This window comes from Scardinius erythrophthalmus, assembly GCF_964197995.2.
Source record: "Scardinius erythrophthalmus genome assembly, chromosome: 23".
In the NCBI taxonomy this organism is placed as follows: Eukaryota; Metazoa; Chordata; class Actinopteri; order Cypriniformes; family Leuciscidae; genus Scardinius; species Scardinius erythrophthalmus.
The window spans coordinates 26,025,216-26,046,236 of NC_138243.1; the positions used below are offsets into that span (position 1 = coordinate 26,025,216).

At 41.6% G+C, this 21,021-nt stretch overlaps 1 protein-coding gene across 1 annotated transcript; it reads left to right on the forward strand.

The window, feature by feature from the left end:
* The first annotated feature begins 1,673 nt into the window (after positions 1-1,673).
* setd1ba (SET domain containing 1B, histone lysine methyltransferase a) lies at positions 1,674-19,714 on the forward strand. Its single transcript, XM_081354953.1, has 18 exons — positions 1,674-2,003; positions 2,167-2,321; positions 2,599-2,697; positions 2,958-3,228; positions 4,171-4,292; positions 5,270-6,316; positions 8,501-9,268; positions 9,960-10,139; positions 10,225-10,318; positions 10,425-10,627; positions 10,826-10,907; positions 11,007-11,381; positions 11,479-12,849; positions 16,263-16,438; positions 16,547-16,672; positions 16,770-16,889; positions 16,974-17,111; positions 17,206-19,714. Exons 1-18 carry the CDS (start codon positions 1,943-1,945, stop codon positions 17,377-17,379), a joined length of 5,562 nt encoding a protein of 1,853 aa, XP_081211079.1. The 5' UTR covers positions 1,674-1,942; the 3' UTR covers positions 17,380-19,714.
* The last annotated feature ends 1,307 nt before the right edge of the window (positions 19,715-21,021 follow it).

The window sequence follows — 21,021 nt, forward strand, 5'->3', positions numbered from 1 at the left end:
TTCCTGTTTCTTCATCGTATAGGCCTGATAGAATTATTTCAACAAAATGTTAAGGTAAATATCTTTGTTAGTGCATTAATAATTATGTGTGTTTAAAGTCTTATTTATACTGAACTATACACTGTTATGAGACTAATAGTGTTATGAAATGTGCCCTTGGCACAAGGTCAAATATATAGTGAGTGTTCACTTACTGAAAATAATAATTGACAAAGGGATTTCCATTGCATTGTAAAATCAGGAATACACTTTTCCCAATCTGGACGCCATGAAAGAGAAGTGAAGTCCACCAATTTCTTTAAATATAAATTTTCTTTTTTTTCTTAAAAAAAAAAAAAAGTGTTTTGATACCAGTACTGCTGTAGGGTTAAAAACAGTGAGTCACAACCAGGATGAGCATTAAAACAACCACAAACCCTATCAATCATACCTGTGATTCAGCATTTTTGTAAAAGGCCAATCGTCCTTTTTCTCTGTGGCCTGCCTTGTTTGCTGAAATGTGAGAAGCAATCCATTTAAATGGATATTTAAAAAAGAACAACATGCAACTGAATGTTCTGAAGACAAAGCCAGACTCAAAACTAATGACACTTAGGGAACGCTAAAAAGAAATAGAAATTCAGTCAATTTACATAAAATGCCTCAGTTTAATTAACAAGAAAACATTTATTATATTGCAGCTAAATAAGCAAAGACAATAAAGATAAACTTACTTATTGATTAATGCTTGGCCCTGAACAAGGCAGGGCCTTAAAGGCAGTTGGTTATTTTCATGGGTTTCTTTTTTTTCTTTTTACATTCTAGTTAGTAATAATAAAACCAAATGCAAAATGTTTATTCAGTAGCATTTTACTAAAGAATAAAATGCTGTTATATGGGTGTGCCATGACCTAGTTTGCTGGGACAAAGATGGTTTCCAGGAAGAGAAAAAAAGCTTAAAAATGTCAAAGGGATACCATCCAACATTTCATCTTCCTTCTTCTCAGATCCTGTAAACAGAAACACTGTATGTATTAAATAGTCCATAAAAGGCTGTTGAAACCAAGATTTAGATCCCTTTTGGAACAAAGGAAACCCATTTTGGCCATTGAGTCCCAATGTAGGAGAAAATGGCTGCGCCTGCATTCAGCCTTCTTTCTGCTCTCTGTAGGAAGAACTGAAGGCTGTGCTTCTAATAGCTGAATCTACCATGGTGCTTCAATCTGATTGGCCAGAGAGGGAACTGCTGTTAACCAGCCAATTGCCCAAGCACCGCAGAATATCAAACAATGTTGGGAATGGACTGAAAAATGTACCACAACTAGTATTAGAAGAAGAAAAAGAAAACAACATTAGACGTTTAAACAGAATTATCACCACAGAAAAACTTTGCTTTTCTAAGGCGGTCCCTCATGAAAGTTCATTTTGCTGACACATTCTGAATGCATGACTTAAAACACATCCCGGAATAACTGTTTATATGAAAGCAAAACTGCATTTCGTTTTTAAACCAAATCATTTGGGCTTTCAGTGCGTGTCCCAGTTCAGTTTTAACAACCTTCCCCAACGCTGCTGCTCCATGTCCATCTTGTATTTAACGTCCATGTAAATCTATCGTGCAGATTCAACGCGTTTTAAACCTTCGCTTTACTGCTCGAAATGTAAGATATTTCAACTTCCCACTCGTTTATCACACTTAACCTCGTTTGTCTGATTTATTAATAGTCACACAAAAGCAATGCTATAGCTTAACTATTAAGAATAATAAATCCAAAGTGCGTGTCGAATGTGCCGGAAGGTTGAGATAGTGGTGTATTGTGGGAGAGACAGAAACCCCAGACTAGAGGCACACAATATGTGTTGGCTCGCAAAAAGGAGGCAGTATCTTTAAAATCATGTAATGTGATCGGCGAAAGGTTCAAGATCTAGCCGTTTTATATAAAACTACTCGATCGGGCACAATATGTCCAGACCAGGAGAAAGAAATAAGCTAAATGAAGATCACGGTAGAAGACAGAGTTCAAGTAAGCTTTCTCTTTTTTTCTTCCTCTGTAATGTCTGTTTCGGGCACAGCTTCAAACCCCCCGTTTTCTGCAACGTACTGTTTGTGTGCAAATATCAATCTTTGCGCTGTCAGTATTAACAAGCGTACTTTCTGTTTTTATTTTTTGGTCATCTCTTCGTTAGGTTTGGCGAACGGAATGGAGAACAGCCATCCTATCTGCAATTCGGGAGAGAAACGAAGTCATCATTGGAGAAGTTACAAGTTGATTATTGACCCAGCGCTGAAAAAGGGATCGCACAAACTGTATCGCTACGATGGACTGCACTTCAACATGCCGGTGAGCGGAGCGAGTCGTTACAACAACGGCCAGAACCGGATACATCGACCCGTGTATTGTAGCGCCGAATGGATATATAATATCACTGGCGTTGTAAACACCTGACACAACATATCAAAGAGTTTCACCGCTGCCAAACTTTCATTACTGACCTAAACCTAAACAACTGAAACCAGCTCTCGTTGTGCTGCATTAGTTCTGTTGACAGTTTGAGCGGACAGTGGAAAGTACACTTCCTTGCGTAAAGTGTGTATAATGTGTGTGTTTTTGTTTGCAGAACCACGGAATGTCACCCGTGGAGAACGTCCGAGACCCCAGAATGGTTCGTCTGTGGACTAAATACAAGGAGGCTGATCTCCCGGTGCCTAAATTTAAGGTAGTTCAGTCAGTCACACCCCCTGACACATGTGTGAATTTGTCTCGAGTGTTTTTGACTAACCGACCACAGGACGGTTGAGGTTCACAGGACGTTTCATACATCGAATGTATTTTTGAATTAAAAAACAACTGATTTAACGGTCAGTTTCCAACGACTTTAGAGACACGCGCTTCCTTTTAAACCGTTTAGGACAGTCGTTCTATGTTTAACAACTTCAAACAAACGTTCCATTTCAAAGAGTCGTTTTGTTTCCTCAGATCGATGATTGTTACATCGGTCGCGTGCCCCCGAAGGAGGTCACGTTCGCCAAACTCAACGACAACGTCAAAGAGGGATTCCTCACTGACATGTGCAAGAAGTTCGGCGATATCGAGGCGGTGGAGATTTTGTACAACCCGAAGAACAAAAAGCATCTCGGAATAGCTAAAGTTGTGTTCGGAACCGTCAAGTCGGCGAAAGATGCTGTCCAGAACCTGCACAACACTTCTGTCATGGGCAACATCATCCACGTGGAGCTGGACCCTAAAGGTAAAGCTAAATTAAATGTGAAAATATTGAACTGGAGATGTATAACTTTATTAATATCGGACAGAGTTACACTAAAATGCCTCGTGTGTTGGTACTTTTGAATAGATTGTTTGTAGCATCACATCACGTGCGAAAATTTACGTTGGTTGCTTGGTAACCACTAAACGGCATGTCAGCTGCAGGGATTTACTGATGTGTTTGCTTTGACATTTTACGTGAAAACTATGCATTTGAACTATTTACTAAATAGTTACAAGCAAAATTACAATTGTTTTACCACAGTATAATATGAGAACAGCTGCTGAAGTGTTTAGATGTAAAATGCATATGTTTTAGAAGATACGGGAGCTGGTTAACCACGACTTAAAACAATAGTTGTCCAACTGAAAATATTTTTAATGTTAAACCCTTCGTTCAGACTCATTACTGAAAGCCAAGCACACGGAATCGTCATTAACCTTGTAAAAAGGAGATCCTAGAGGCAGGATGACAGCTGTAGTGGGTTCTCCGTTCTCTTAAAGAGACAGTACCGTTTCATCTGTGATCATCAGTCACGTGAATACAAAGTGCAGTTATTTCATACATTATACTGTCATTTTCTTATTTGATGTGTACATATATACAATATATTGTTTATATACATAGACATAATTTATATGTAAGTGATAAGCCTATTTTTAAGATACAATACATAACATTTTATATAACATTTAATTTTTTTAGTAACTATTTTCAAGTTAGATTAATTGTCAATAGTATTTGGCAAGAGCACTTTTCTTGTGAAAGTGACAAGAAATAATAAAGCTCTTGTGACAACATAACCTTTCTTTCTTTCTTTCTTTCTAATGAATAAAATGTGTGTATTTCTTTTAGATTTAGCCCACATTGTGTGTCAGTGATCATGTTCACCACAGCAGTGTGTGTTCTCATCCATCATTTTAGGTGAAAATCGCCAAAGGTACTTCCAGCGTCTGATCAATGGAAGTTATACTCCGCTCACTCTTCCAGTTGGTGGTGAAGAAGCCTGTGAAGTTTCTCCACACAGCTTGTCTGAAGCCCTGCTGGTAAAAAGCTAACATTATGCCATTACATGTGACATTAATTATAGAAAATATTGGAACGCTTAAGATTTTACTTCAAAACAAAGTTAAAGACCGTGTTTAAGTTCTTTTACGGCATGAACAGAGCTGTAATAAATGTGCTGTCCTGAAGTATCCCCCCTTTCAAGTAGCTTTGGCTAGCCAGATTACTTTTATCGAATTGTTTTGTTCAAACGGTTCAAAATCAGTTAACTGATTCAGTTTACTACAAAAAAGTTAGTGTATTTATATATATATATATATATATATATATATATATATATATATATATATATATATATATATATATAGACACACACATATATTTCTAAATATCATAGTTTAATCCTCCATTGACCAATTGAATGATTTAAAATGTAAAACCATTTAAGATGCAATGTAGATTTTCTCGTCAGTTAGAAGAGAGGGAAGCTTGACATACAAAATGTTTACTGTAGTTTATTTTTCTAAATATATTTTTGTCATTATTTAATAGATAATGTAATAATGCATATTAATACTAATACAGTTTTTGCACTGCAGTATGGAGCATAGTCCCTTCTATAAGTAAAAAAAAACAAAAATTTTTATGCAAATGGTGGCCTGTTTTACACCAGCACACTGTATAACATGCTGTGAGTCCTTCTCCAGCAGAAAGTCTTTATCTCTAATCCAGTTTATCAGTTCAGCAGGTGGTTAAATGGACACCAACTGAAATGTACCTAATAACTGCTCCCAGCAGAGAGCTACATGCTATTATTGCACTTTGAACGGTTCCCCCTCAGTTCTGGCCATTATCTCACAGTGAAAACAGAGATTGCCATTAACTAAAGTTTATACAATGTATTTGATTAGCATGTTAATTGTTAATGCCATTAGATCTGGCCTGTGCTTTTGTTTGCACTGTGAAATTCAGAAACAAACATGTTTAAGTTGGTCTCATCGCACTTTTGTGTCCTCAGGCATGCGAGCCCTCGCGAAGAATCCTCGAAGGCAGTTCTTCTGCAGTTGCGGGCACAGCCACGCCAGGTGGCACCAACACGCCCATGTCCCTGGATACGGCCTACTCCAGCCTAAGGCAGGATACGCCACAGTCCCAGGGTACCCCGCACACCCCACGCCCGTCAGGCACCCCGTTCTCTCAGGACTCCAGCTACTCCAGCAGGCAGGGCACGCCGGCGTTTCAACCGAACCGTGCAGAGTCCTCGGGAGGCTACAAGGCGAGGAGACATGAAACTAAATTCCAGGATGCCTACAACCGCAGACCCGAAAGACACTACGTCCACGGCACAGGAGGGGCGCACCGTGGCAACGCAGAGCAACCACCTAGTTTTAAGCAACACCAGCCGCCCGAGCCTCCGTCGCCTGTTTTTGCGCACACGCCACCACCACCAGCCAGTGCGAATTTCAAAACTGCTTTCTCTCCTTATCAGCCGCCAATGCCCCCAGTCTACCCTCACACAGAGCCCTCTTTCCACCAGCCTGTTCAGCGGGAAGTGGATTATAGGAGACCGCCTCAAGCCCCACCTCCCCCGAGCCCCGACTTCATGCCCGTCAGAGACAGGCCTGCGACGCCGCCGATCCCCGAGCCTCCCCCTGCGCCAGAAACCCAACCAGCTACACCTCCTCCCTCCACGCCAGAGCCCTGCCCGTCGCTGGGCACCCCCACACAAGAGTCCAAACGCAACAGTCTGGACTCCCGCATAGAAATGCTCCTTAAGCCGTTCCTGAACGAGCGTGGAGACTCGGACGCTGAGGTGCGCATGGACGGGAGCCCGATCTCCTCATCGTCCTCGCAGCTCTCCCCCATCCCGCCCCAACGGCTCTCGCGGCCTTCAAGCACCGGCCTGGAGGACATCAGCCCTACCCCGCTTCCTGATTCCGATGATGACGAACCCATCCTTAGTACTGCTGCCCTGTTGACGAACTCTATGGCCATGTCGCCCTGCAACATGCTCAGTAAAAGCAGTGCAGGAGAACCACGGACGCCCATAGACAAAATGGACACGGTAAGACCTGAGATGCACGTTATATACAACACAGATTGTTTCAAAGCAGCTTCACTGTAATAAACCAGAAAATAACCGTATTAATGTTGCAAAGTACTTCAGTTATGAAATGTCAGCGCTACAACAGTTATTAAAAAGACAATAGTTTCATTATTAAACTCAGTTTAGTTCAGTTGTTGCAAAGTTCATTAGTCATGAAGAAAATCCAGTTAAACTAAAAAGCAGCTCTACAGAAGATCATAGTGTTATTATGTAGCTTAAGTCAGTTCAGTGTTGATTTAGTGTTGTTCTCACTGTAAGTAGCAATGCTTCTAACCTAACACAAAAAAAATGTTTTAGGTAGTTTTTCAGTTTTTTCTAACGAGTAGCAACAAAATGTTTTTTAGCACTTTGTGTTTGCACTTAGCTTTACAGCATTAACAGGCTTTATCGAGTGCACTCCCCTGAAATGCACCCATTTTCAAGTAATTTAGTTTTATTGAGTTATTGAGTTAAAAAACTGATTCTTAAGTCGCAATAAATCAGTTAGTTGTTTTTTAAACTGATTCACTAATGTTTTATTTGACATATTTGTAGTAAAATATAAAGTTAAATGCTGCTGTTTAGTGCTGTTTTTGACTTTTGTGCCAGATTGCAAAATAAATAATGTAATCTGTTATATTTACTTTATAGTATTTGCGTATACTGTGATATTTTTAAAGATATTGCCCCTAAATGGGTTCAGTGTTTTTAGCTACTGTTGGCTAGTGGTTTGTAGTGTAGCTAACTACTCAAAGGCTTTTGATGCGTTGATAAATATGATATTATGAATTGCTGTGTGGAGGGTTTCAGGACCCAGGAGAAATGTAGGAGGCAACCTCACTCGTCTTCCTTTAAAGAGGCTCTCTACTTTCCCTTTTGTTTCACATTTTAGCAAAAGAAGACATTGTGCAATCTGGCTGCAAAGAGTTTTTGTATCCTCTTTTTCTTTTCTTTTTGTTTTGAAATCTCAAAGGCGTAGCATGTTTTTTTTTTTAAATTCATTTAGTTTAGATTTCATTGTGCAATGTTTTGTGGTGCTTATTTGAACCCATAGTCCTAGGCAGGAGACTGTTCTAGGCATCACTGAGATTTTGCAACTCAACTGTGACATTTAAGCTGCATGCTGAAAAATAGAACGTTTTGCCTGGCACAGTTTAAGTCTTACATGTTAATCTGTATAAAATAATCTTAGCATTGCATTCCTTAAAAAAAATTGAGAATCTTGGCGGTCTGCAGTTAGGACATAAACGTTCAGTGCATAATGAGGCTCTGTCTTGTAAATTAACTTGTTTGCATTACAGCCCCCAGCCAGCTCTGTATGGCGAACCCATGAAATATGATCCTACTGTTGATGCCGCTTATGTGCAACGCACTTTCACTTCCTCTTACACGTAGTACAACACGAGAAACAATGCTCGGCCGTTAGCTCACTTTTGTGCTTTACTTCCTGCTTGAAAGCTGGACCATCAGGATAGTGCTGTTCTTATTACATCTCCAAAACCATTGTTCAACAAGAGCTATTTCATATCTGAAAGTGTTTGGATTCCTAGATTCAAACTACCTGTAATCATGTGTTTCAGGAGAATATTATTAACATTTCTTGTCACAGTGTTTTAATTGTTAACTGTAACTTCCTTAAAAAATAAATAAGTTTAAGTTGAAGAACCAAAGTAGCTCAAAATAAAATAAGATGTATTTAAAGCTAATTCAAGATGTTATTATATATTGTAATAGTATATAAATCATACAAAAATTACACTGTCTTGTCACTTAAAAGGGTTGTTCCCCCTAAAAATTTACTCACCCTCAAGTTGTTCCAAACCTGTATGAATTTCTTTGTTCTGTTCAACACAAAAGAAGATATTTTGAAGAATTCAGAAATTTTTGATTCATACAGGTTTGGAACAATTTGAGTAAATGATGACACAATTTTCATTTTTGGGTTAACTATCCCTTTTGCTCACAAATATCGAGAGAACTTCATTGGACTTTTATGTCCAGATCAAGTTAAATAGGGAAGAATGTAAGAATTCAGGATTTTTCATAGTTGAACAATAGTTGTCAAACCAAAGGCATTATAGACCATAGATTGTTAATCTCCCTGTTTGCTTTGTGTGCGACTAGTTTGTGTGCGCTAACAGATGTTTGTGTTTTATTACACAGGGCCATCAGTCATCGGGTGAAGACATGGAGATTTCTGATGATGAGATGCCAGGCACACCAATTTCTAGTGGGGACTGTGCCAAAAACATTGTAGTCAACTCTGCGGTATCTCCGATGCAGACAATTCCCATGCACCCGCCAGGGTTCCCCCCACTGCCCCCTCCACAGACTGGCTTCCCCCTGCCGCTGCCTCCTCTTCCACCCCATTCAACCGTTTCACACCTGGCTGGCCCACCTGGCGTGGCCCCCCATCCGATGCTACACCCGTTGGCCCATTACCCCCATGGCATGATGCCCATTATGCAGGTGGACCTGATGAGCTCCATACCACAGTGGGGCAGCGTTCACATGTCCTTTCAGATGCAGACTCAGATGCTAAGTCGAATGGCGCAGAGCCAGCGGCAGTACCCTTACCCTCATTTCATCAGCGAAGCTGCTGCAAGTGCTGGCGCTGCTGCTGCTGCCGCCGCCATGCAATTTGGAGGCCCGTATCCACCTCTGTCTATGGTTGGCGCCCCTGCAGGCGCTGTGGGGCACGGGCAACCCTGGCCCGTACCCAACATGCCCAAGTTCAACCCTGCTGTTCCCCCTCCAGGCTATGAGCCCCAAAAGGAAGACCCACACAAAGCCACTGTGGATGGAGTGCTTATGGTTATTGTCAAAGAGCTGAAGGCCATCATGAAAAGAGATCTCAACCGTAAGATGGTGGAGGTGGTGGCCTTCAGGGCGTTTGATGAATGGTGGGACAAACAGGAGCGATCGGCTAAGGTAAGCACCATTCCACAAACTCAGGTCTGTTTTAAATGTTACATGATACACTTTGCCGGAAATGTAAATACTTTGTAAATGAATCATAACAGATGCAGCAAATTTGGTTTTTATGCTATTGAAGTCATGAAAGGTACAAAATCACTGTCAAGTTGATAAGTAACTTTCATTTGTATTGTTTCCTTTTATTTGCAGTGTTGGGTAAGAAGTCATTTAGAGTGTTAGATCGTTGTATGTTTAGCCTAAATGTTTTTGAATTGTACTGATATTGCAGAACGAAATGTGACAAACCCGTCTCTGATTGGTAGCAAAATGTTATTAGCATCCAATAAGAATGCTGTCCAAAAAAATATATATATTTAGGGTTTTATTTAAACTCGTAAATATTGGTTCGGTTATTGCTTTTCATTTATTTTGACAAGCAAAAAAATTTCATCTTTTGGGCAGACAGTAGTACACAAACTAGGGCAACTGTTAAAAAATATGCTTTTGCTGTAATCTTGTTCTAAATAATATGATAGCTGTCTGATTACAGAACTGAATGTTTCAAAGTGTTTCAAACAATTAGTCAAAAGGAAAAACCACTGCAAAGTTTTCAAATGATGGAACTACTTAGCTTGAGGACATGTCATTATACTAACAGTATAGTAACATAATTTTATCTGACGACATAATGTTTCTGCACCTGCAGGCTACACTTACACCTGTGAAGACCGGTGAGGGCAAAGAAGAGGAGAAAGAACGGGCCAAACCCAAAGAGACTATAACCTCTAGCTTACTGGAAAACTGGAACAAGGTTGAGGGTCTGGGCTTTGAGGGAATGGGTCTCAGTATTGGCCTGCGCGGTGCCATCCGGTTACCATCCTTCAAGGTAACAAACTACCATCCTGTATTTTTTGTAAGTGTGCCATTGTACTCAAGTTGCTCATTATCAATTGCTTCTCATTTTTTTGCAGGTTAAGAGGAAACAACCCCCTGAGCCGACATCCACCAATGACAACAAGAGGGTGCGACCATCCACACCTGTCGATGATGAGCTGGAAGATGAAGGTGTGTGCTTGGCATATCTAGTTAATCTAGCAAATTACTTATCTTGAAATGCTTTAAATGGTTCCATGCCATTTCTATAAACTAACTCATTAAGGTCGGTTCTCAGAGTCAGAAAGAACAGATCTTCGCATGGACGGATCCAGAACGGATGGCAGTGGTTCTTCTGCCAAGCGAAGGCCAGCCAGGCCTCTGGACCTGGACAGTGAAGGCGAGGAGGAGGAGGAAACCTCCGGTAAAGAGGAGTCATCGCTTTCAGACCATGAAGAGGAGCCAGTGGAAGATGCCTCTGAGAGGTTGCCCTCTGGCAAGGTGAGCACCAATCCACAGTACTTCGAAATTTGGAAGTTATAGTACTGTTTTAACAGTTGATAATCAAGAATTTGACCAAGGTATTTGGCGTCTGTGATTGCTTTCAGTAATAAACCTGTTTTAATCGGGTGTAGTTATCAGGCTGCATACGACACTTATATTTGAGCCTAACATTACTAAAAAACCATGCCTTCATAGGATATGGAGGATGAGGAAGATGTCGAAAAGAAGAGCGAATCAGACTCCAGCGAGAGTGAATCATCTGACTCATCAGATGAAGGTAATGACTAATAATGGCGAGAGTCTGATTAATATATTGCCCTTGTGGACACTGTAATGGGTCTGAGGTAATGACCGTCACCATTTTTCCTTCCTCAAGCTTCTAGCTCATCGTCCTCCAAATCTGATTCTGATTCCTCTGGGAGTGAGAGCTCGTCCGACTACGAATCAAGTTCGGAGGAGGAAGAGGAAGAAGAGGAGGAAGAAGAGCAGATAGTGGGAATCGAGGATGAAGATGACGACGCACAAACCTCATCGTCATCTTCATCTTCCTCATCATCGACCTCTAATGAAGAGGATGTTGATGTAAAATCCCCCAGTACCCCCATAGGACCACCACCAGAAGAAGAACCAAGCGAGTTGATCAGACTGGAGGTTTTAGACAAGGCAGAGCTCGATCACAAACATAGTACGGTGAGCTCAATCAAGCCTGGAATTAATGACGTGCGGCCCCCATCACCCAAAGGATTGCCAGGTCAGACTCTTGACTATTTTTTTTTACTTTGTGTTCCTATAGCATTTGAGTATTGTTATGTTGATGAGGTCAGATCATGATTGGTTTTCTCTTTCAGTTGATGAACCCGACATCGATTTGGAGGTCAATATTCCAGTGCCCAAAGCTGAAGCCAACCTGGATGATGTTGGTAGCTTGCGCCCACCCACCCCAACAGGTTCGTTTGCAGATAGTGATCAGGACACCAGACCAAAGATCCCTGCAGAAGACGTCCCCAGAACCCCTGGTCGTGATGGCCCAGTTCCCCTAGAGTCAGAGGCCACAATCCCTCGGTCTCTTCCTACACCTTCCATGCACCTTCCACTTCCCCCCAATCATGCCCTTGAAGCACGATCCCTTCTGCCGCCCCGTGAATCTTTGCCGGATATGCTTGTCCGTGGGCGGTTGCCTACGGAAGAGGACATCCCACGGACACCAGGGAGAGACCTCATGGACAGACCCCGGGGTTTGGGCAAGTCTCAGAGCACTGATACGGTTCCTGTCACACCAGGTAGTGACGCTCCACTAACAGGTAACAGCTTGAGCTCACCGCATATTCCCGGCAGCCCTTTCTCTTACCCTGCTCAATCCCCTGTCCTCAGTGCTGGTATCCCTCGGACTCCGGGTAGAGACCTTACTTTCACCCCAGCTTTCCCTGACTCTGCTGCTTTATCTGCAGGCCTTCCCATTCACAGGAAGGCCTCATCTGAGAGCTTGGAGGAGAAGTCTCTATTTAAAGAGCCTCAACTCAGTGCCTCTCCCCAAGCCAGCCTACCTAACAATGCAGCTTCTTCCCCATTACCTGGTCCTCCCCTTCCTGCTGCTTCACTTCAGGAGCCTCCTCAAGGCTCCTCTCCCACTTCTGCAGAGATTTCCTCTCCTGCTGCGCCAAAAGATCTACCTGTTCCAATGATAGATGTTCCTGTGCCCTTAGATGCTACTCCAACCAAGAGAAAACCAGGACGTCCCAAGTCTAAAAAGCTGTCAGTTGAAGCCCCTCAAGACTCTGAAGAGCTTCCAGCTCCAATGGTGGCCTCTTTACCTCCAGACTTACCAGTAAATGACATGTACCCAGACTGCCCTTCAGAGACCTTCAAAGGTGAAGATGGCGATTCCACAGCCTTGGAGGAAGAGGAAGACCAAGCCCAGACAGTCATACCTCAGGTGGAAGACAGGATGTTTTATGATGAGGAACCTGTTCAGAAAACACGGCGACAGAGGCGGGGCTGGCAGGAGTTATTGTTATCCATGCATTCCCCTGTGACATCACCGCGCCGCCCCAGCTTCTTGCCCCGCTCAGAATTTGAGGAGATGACCATCTTGTATGACATCTGGAATGATGGCATTGACGAGGAGGACATGCAATACCTTAAGACCACTTACGACAAGATGCTTGAGCAGGACAATGGCAACGACTGGCTCAACGACACCCTCTGGGTCCATCATCCTCATATCCTTTACTGCTTCAGTCTTAAGATGTGGTCACGTAGTGAAATTTAGCAGACTAAAAAGGTCCACTGTCTATTATCGATAGTGTAGCAATTTATGAAGCACAGCTCACACAGAAGTCTCTTTCAAACCAAGCACCTTTCTGTTGTTCAACGCAGTGAATTTGCATGACCAACTTGAACCCATTGCAACCAGTTCCCGTGTGGGGAAATCTTTCGCCCTCACACAATATTCCTAATCGTGTAGATTCATATTGAAATTACTGGATGTCGTCCACGAACATCGGTGACCACCTTTACCATGATCTTGAGTTTAAACAGTGTTTATTAATACCTCACAGATTCTTTGAAATTTTTTAGTGTAAAATTCTATTAAAGCGGGCCTAGAGGCAGCAAATAGAAATAAATTAAAAAAACAATGGAAGCCTAGAGGGAGTGTTTAGGGAACCTGTTAAGAAACAGTAATTCAGTTTGGTTTGGAGTATAATTTAGCATAAATTCTACACCCCTAGTGGCAACAAACAGAGTAACGGAATTTAAGTACTTTTCTTAAAGCTGCATGCCTCTTGCAGAAGAACATTGTATCCGGAGCTATTTCTCTCTGTTTATGTCTATGGCGAGTCACACAGGTACTGGGCTACTCCTCAGCGGTGGCGACTTGACCGGTCTAAAATACAGGGGTGCAAACAGCGCGCTTTTCGGCGCCTCCCGCTTTTTTCACGTCAGTTTGGGTGACTTGTGTGAATCGTGCAGATCCGAAGAGGTTTTTTTTAGGAGGGGGGGGGGGGGGGGGGGGGGTTGGGGGTTGAGAGGGTCTGATTATAATTTAACCAACAGTAATTCTGGATTGCGTCCACCAACAGGTAAATAGGAAATAAGCGAATCAGAACACTGCGCGCCAAACCAGCAGTATGTGCGCAAGCGTGAACCATTAGTGTTTCTGTCTCACTCTGGATTTGCCTCTGCATCACATTTCTCTCTGCGTGGCGTGGAGTGTCCGTTTTTATGTCGGCTCTCATGTTAACTGGTTAGAGCTTGTGTTAGAGCACAATGCCTGCGTGACACACACACTTCTCGAGCCGCGCCGAAACCGCGTGCTAGAAATAGAACCGCAACCGACGCCTATTTTTCACGCGACACGCAAGAGTGTTGGAAGTTTTTAGACAAAATAGAAGGCGCAAATACATATTAATAAATTACATTTTGATGCTTGAAAGTCTCTCGGTTTTGACAAATGCATATATAATTGTAATTTAAAAAATAGACCTAATTATCGATTTTCAAATATTGCCCCGTCAATAGGCCTACAGAACGAAATATTCTGTAGCCTATTTTGCCGTCAATACTGCCGACTTTGTCTTTGCTGTATCAGGCTATATATATTATGTTTAACATCCAAGTGTAGATCTGTCGGCGCACAGAGCCACGCAGTCGCAGACAGCACCTGAAGTTCGTGAACACCGAATTCCCTTTTCTTTCTTATCTATTTGTGTTTGAACAGACATGTGCACGAAAAAATAAGCCAGTGTCCGTCTCAACAAGTTTCCCTGTAAACGCAGTCAAAATAAAACGGACGCGTGTCATTACCGGTATTAGATACGCGCATTCGTCTTAAAGGGACAGCACCCAATATACCTGCAGCTGTTTGTGTCACCAAAGTTAATCAAAGTTTAGTCAAAAGATAAACTGTATTAATACTTAATACAGTTAATTTACCTGAAAAACATAAAGCACTGCTTTATTTCTCGTGTATTTGTGTTTTATTGTATTTATATTTGTATTTTGTTTATTAGTTTCTATGCAGATGCACTAGGCCCAGTGCTCGAAGTGGGGCGGTACTCACCGGTACGCAGTACCGGCACTTCTGCATTTTACTCCAAAGCGTACCTGCACGTTTTCTTGCGTACCGCTACTTCTCGCATGTAGCCGGTACTCTACCACTGACAGAAAAAGCGTCAGTGTCACGCCCATTTCACATATACTCCGTTTGCAATGCGTATGCGGAGCTTATTTTTTTTCCGCACCCATATTAACAGGTTAGACTAGAACTTTCGCACTGCACGCGGATGCGGTCCGGCAATGCGTTCCAGGAGCGGTGCATATACAGCAGTCCAACGATCGTTTCCACACCGAGTCTATTTTCGCTGTGCTGCACGCGCTGAATTAAAGTGACAGCGCGCGGTTCGTGGTCAAAATTAACACAGAATATGACATTATATATAATTTGTATTATTTAAAATTACTTTTAACATTTAAAAACAGACGTTTTCAAATTCCAAAGCTTGCAGAAGGTTCCTAATGGCAATACTGACTTAGGCTACAGCTTTCCTGGTAGCCTTGAGTGAATTAACTTGTCTAAGAAAATGATTCATAAAACGTATATATATCTGTTGAGCCTATGTTTACTTTCGTCATTGACACAGACGAAAATGAAAAGACTAAGTTCAGCTTTAGGAGGGGAAGAAATAGTCCAGGATAAGAAGACTGAGAGAAAATAAATATAAAGATGAGGAGAGAGCAGGTAGCCTATTGATAAATAATCTAATGACAAGGTTTTAAAGATAGCCTATTTCTTATAATTTTTTGGCCTTCAAAAGTCCTAAATTGCACATATGTAGATCAGAGAAATCCAAATTTTCGGGGGAGCATGCCCCCGAACCCCCCTAACTACGGGGGTCTTGAGTCTGGTTGTCCAGGGCACAGGAAATTGTTAATCCGGCCCTGGGTGAAGGCGGTGAGAGTAAGGCAAGAGAGTACCGGCACCTTTTTCCCCCCACTTCAAGCACTGACTAGGCCTACCCTACACAATTACCCCAATCATCCTAGAATTATTAATTCTTTACAAAAAGAGCTATTCAAATCATCAGGTGAAATTGTTTTCAGGAAGTAGCAGTAAAGCAAGGAGAAGAAGTGCAAGATAGTTTTTCTAAATTTCATTTGACTCTATGTGCCTATAGGGGTGGGTTGGGGATGGTGGTAATGTAGTATCTGGATATTTGCCGTGGGACGAGGGCTTCGATTACCTCTCTCTTTTTTGACCATACATGTGTTTGCACCCCTGAAAATACTCTGAATATAAACACTTATTATAGGTGTACCGTAGCGATTCAGGATTAGACAAAAACACGGTCTGGAAAATGGATTCATTTGTACTCGCTCATTATATTCATTTTGTACATTTTGAAGACAAAAGTTGCATAGTGCAGCTTTAAGTTAATGTTGATTTAATGTAAGTTAACTTAATAAAAGTAAGTTAATGTTCACTTCCGAAATAGCACCGCTGTGTTGTTGTTGTTTTTAATTGTGAATAGCTTACTTAGGATTCTAATAACAAATACTTTAATGTTATTGCAAACCTGTTATGTGGAGAGCTATCTGTTCCTGTAAAGAAAGTATTTCCTTGACTCCTCTGAACCTACCAACATGGGCAGTGCATCGGTGGTGAAGAAGAAGCGGAAAGAGGATGGTATACGAGACCATGTCACCGGCTGCGCCCGCAGCGAGGGCTACTACAAAATCGACAAGAAAGACAAAATGAAGTACCTGAACAGCTCACGTCTGCAGTCCGAAGAGTCTGATGTGGACACTCAGGTGAGCGGCAGTGATAAAATACTGACGTTTACTCACAATCAATCAATACTTCATTAAGCTGGTTTGCTGAAGGCACTGACATGATTGTTTTTGTGTGTGTGATTTCAGGGGAAGAGTATTCCAGCACAGCCCCTAACGTCCACTAGGGCAGGTTCAGAACGGCGGTCTGAACAGCGCCGCCTACTGTCGTCCTTCAGCTGTGACAGTGACCTCCTCAAGTTCAACCAGCTTAAGGTAGGACAAGTGAAAACCAGCTATTTATATCTTTCAAAACGTCATCAATCAAAATTTTAGCCAAGGCAACATCTAATGACGCACAACTTTTCCACAGTTCCGTAAAAAGAAGATCCGGTTCTGTAGAAGTCACATTCATGACTGGGGATTGTTCGCCATGGAACCTATTGCTGCGGATGAGATGGTTATCGAATATGTTGGCCAGAATATCCGACAGGTAAGTGTAAAACCAACCAAACTTTTAGCATCACTGCTTTTTGTGTGATCTGTTCATAACCCCATGTCTTTTCCCCATTTGCAGGTTATTGCAGACATGCGAGAGAAGCGCTATGAAGAAGAGGGCATCGGCAGTAGCTACATGTTCCGTGTGGATCACGATACCATTATAGACGCAACCAAATGTGGCAACTTCGCCCGCTTCATCAATCATAGTTGCAATGTGAGTTTTGCACTTGTTTGTTTTTTTTTAAAAAACAAAGGGTAATGTTGTAGACTAAAACCGTATTGACCGTGTCCTCCTTTGTGTCTCCCAGCCAAACTGTTATGCCAAGGTCATCACTGTGGAATCGCAGAAAAAGATCGTCATCTACTCCCGGCAGCCAATAAACGTTAACGAGGAGATCACCTACGACTACAAGTTCCCCATTGAGGACGAGAAGATCCCGTGCCTCTGTGGCGCAGAGAACTGCAGAGGAACCTTAAACTAACCCCAGCAGATAGGTGAGAACTTCCTTAAAAACATGCACTGCCCTACATCAAGCCCAGACGCCCCCGTCTTCTGGAGCTACAGAGGAAATAGTGGGTGAAATCCAACGCATCCACTGGATATATCGTGCAGCTAAGTATCTGGGACTTCTTTTTTGTACTTTTTCACGATTGTTTACGAATTACAGGTGCTCTTTCAAGCATAAAAAATGAATTTTCTACCACTCTTCCATTGACTTCTATGGAAATGGACATATTTTTCCCCCAAATGTTTGGGCACCAAGTTTGTTGTCTGCCCATTTGGCACAGTTCGTCTTTGCTGTGGAGCCCCTGCTCCTCGTCAGTCCCTTTTTCCTCTGCGGTTTGGTTTGGAGAGACCTCCCCGTCCCTTGAACTCTGACCCCGAACACTTTAAGCTGCTCATATCTGTCCCACACGCACAAAATTCTTCTGTCAGTTTTTTTTTTTGACCATGTCCTCGTCCTCCAAGCCCAACAAGAAGTTAAGTGTTTTGTCAGACTTCACTGTAACAGCCCAGAAGATTTAGCATTCAGCATGACACTAACCAATGTCAGGGGTATTGGGGTCAATTGTCAACAATTTGCAGAACATTCAACAAAAGCACACCTGTGCCTGCCACAAAACAAATCAGTAGAAAAAGGGCCACAGCTCAGGCAAATTTACACAAAGTGAAACGCTCCTACAATATTTCAGGCAGCGCTGCATATGGCACCTACAGACTGGATCTGGATCTGACTGGACAAATCAAACAATACACTACACCTAATTCTTTCATTTATTCAAGTCATTTTTTTACAACCATATATCTGTAATCTGTTCATTTGAGTGTGTCTGCTGCCCCCTATCTTCCGTAAGGTGTAAGGGCAGAAAGCTGCTCACTTTCAAGCTGTACAGTTTAGTATTAACTCTGCGTTTGACATGTCAGCTCACTACTTTAGCAGATAAACATGCAAAGATCCAATTGGTTTCATGCATATTCAGGCACTGGTGCTGAATTTTCTATTATGGAGCGAATCTCGCCAATATAATGCTGCTATTCTGCAAACGTACATCCCTACTTTTCTCCACCAGTTCACTTTAAGATGGCAAAATCCACCTGCACTGGTTTTAGGTCAGTTAGCATGGGTTTTCGTAGTATTAGGAGTTCTCTGTGAGTGCGGTAACAGTCGCACAGCACTGATGCTTTTCAGCAAGATTGCCCAGACACCAGTTCATCTAATCTAAGTAGTTGCACTGTTGTTTAGGATGGCACACCCTGGAGTATTAGGTCCGTCACCCTAAAAAAACGTCTGCAAGTACGAAGTCGAATACAGTGCCAAATGTGTACTTTTAGAGTGTCTCAGCTCCGAAGGCAAACCATTTTCCACTTGTCTCCTGTGTGTATGTGTGTGTTTGCACAGATGACCTAAGCTCACTGGTACTTCGGGCGACCCTTTTGAGTTCCTTCTGCGTTTTGCTCAGTATTTAACCATCAAAATGTTTAGACGGCTAATACAGCTTCATTCAGCCAAATGTCCCTTTGATCTGCAAGGCAGCATGCAGACTGTGTTTATCTTTGTGATTTGGTTCTTTTAATAAATGCACTAGAGGCTTCCAACCCCCATCAAGCCAAATGGCACTCACAAGACCAAGCTTTGAAACGCGCCCTTCACGTTAGATCACTCACAGGGTAAGGTCTCCCAGCTTTTTTTTGTTAGTTTTCTTTTTAAATATGTTTATATTGTACAGGATATGATGGTTTGTATAAAGGAATGGGGCTTTTTTATCTCGATGGGGAGTGATGCATCGTTCTGCTTTTATGAGCGACAAATGGAGTATTTAAAATGACTATTTTTCAGGGATCATTATACAAAAAAAAAGGGGTTGAATAGCTAATTTAAAGAAAATGATGCATCTTGTACATAACAGATTTGTACTTCCTTTTGAAAGATTGTTTCTTGTAGAAACGTCTTTTTTTCTGCCCATTTTCCTTTGGATTCTTATGTGTAAATACTTTAACTGTGAATATATAAATATAAATATATATATATTTTTGTTCCTGAGGATTTGCTACAGTGTCACGGCTCGGAAAGGTCTATTTGACAGTGATTGCGGAGAGCTGGTGGCAGTATTTTCAGCTTGTGTCAAGCTTTAATTTTTATTTTTGGTTGTAAATTCTATGAAAAATCTGTTTGCAGTGTGGGGGGAAAGCATTATCATTCAGATATGATGGCAAGGGGCATTGGTGAAATTGGCCTTTATCCCCTGTCTATTTATTATACCACAAATGTATGGAAAAAAGATCATGGAAAAAATAAAGGATTTTTTTTTCAGCTACCTTGTCTTGTAATTAATCCTTTAACGATGTGTCACTTTATTATAATGTTGGATGTTTTCTCATGGTCGGTTCATGTGTAGAGAGTTACCAGGAACAGGGTTTCAAATCTGAGTTTAATTAGAATTAATTAACTTCACATGTTTGCGTCAGTATAGGAGGTCTCGGCACACTCTGGTCTCACCATCTGCCCTTCATATGGCCTGGCATCATAGCTCTATTCATAGGTTTACCCTTTATAAAATACAGAGAGAGTCTTTAAGCTAGTGTTTTTGTATTGTATTGAGTTTCTACCCCTAGCAATTATTATTTATTATTGTTTACCCCACATAGAAATTACAGTATCTTCATCTTAGAATATTGTGGTGTTTTTTACGTACTGTTAAATACATCTAGGGAATGTTTTTAGAAAAAACATGGAAAAGCAGTGTAGTTTACATTAGAAAAAAAAACATGGATGTGCAGAAAAGTATAATTTTTCAATAACTTTTAAGTCATAGTTAAACATTACATGATTCTTAATATCTCGATCTAATGATATAACAGTTTCTAGTGTTATCACCATTTTCAAGTGCAATAATTTATAGGCTAGTAATCGTTGATGGGGTCCACTTCACAAGCTCAGACTGAAATAGTGACTGTTTTGTACGGTCAGTGAACACCAGGGAGTGACCTCACTGGGCAGATTAGCAAGCCTATGGTAGGAACAGAAACAAGGGCTCTTTGTGTGAGTGAGCAGTGCCCCCAGTGTCAGTAACAGGACGAGAAGGGTATGACCACTACAACAACAACAACACGCTTGTGAGCCAGTCAAAATAGACAAAACACACTCACACTGTCATTTTTATTTCAACACTTTAAGAACACTTTGGACTTGAGTCAAACTATTTCTAGCTCTGCTAATTTATACATCAAATAGTTTGCCTCCTGAGGTAAGTTTGTATTTTTCACAGAATGATAAAATCAATGAAAACAATCATTCAAGTTTGGTGAACACACGTTTATGAGCTCCATTTATAGCTAGTGAATGTGAAGCCTCGCAGTGAACTTAACTTTATCTTTCTCCTGTATGGTATTATTTGAAATCCTGCGAAGTGTGTATGACTAGGGAAATTCTCCCAAGGAAAAGGCTTTGAGTGATCAAGTTCAGTAAGATACGTACACGGTGATACTGACCAAAGATAACCAGGATAACTCATCCTATAGCAGTTTGCTTGGAAAACTCAATGGGGCTGTTGTAGATGTGTGATCAAACTACAATTTGTTTCTTTGCAGAAATAATTCGCACAATCGTACTTGACAAATTACT

Bases quoted from the DNA above. Each gene is read 5' to 3' on its own strand.
- setd1ba (XM_081354953.1), top strand. From the start codon at position 1,943: ATGTCCAGACCAGGAGAAAGAAATAAGCTAAATGAAGATCACGGTAGA. The intron at 9,269-9,959 runs GTAAGCACCATT...CTGCACCTGCAG, and splicing joins AACAGGAGCGATCGGCTAAG to GCTACACTTACACCTGTGAA. The intron at 10,628-10,825 runs GTGAGCACCAAT...ATGCCTTCATAG, and splicing joins AGAGGTTGCCCTCTGGCAAG to GATATGGAGGATGAGGAAGA.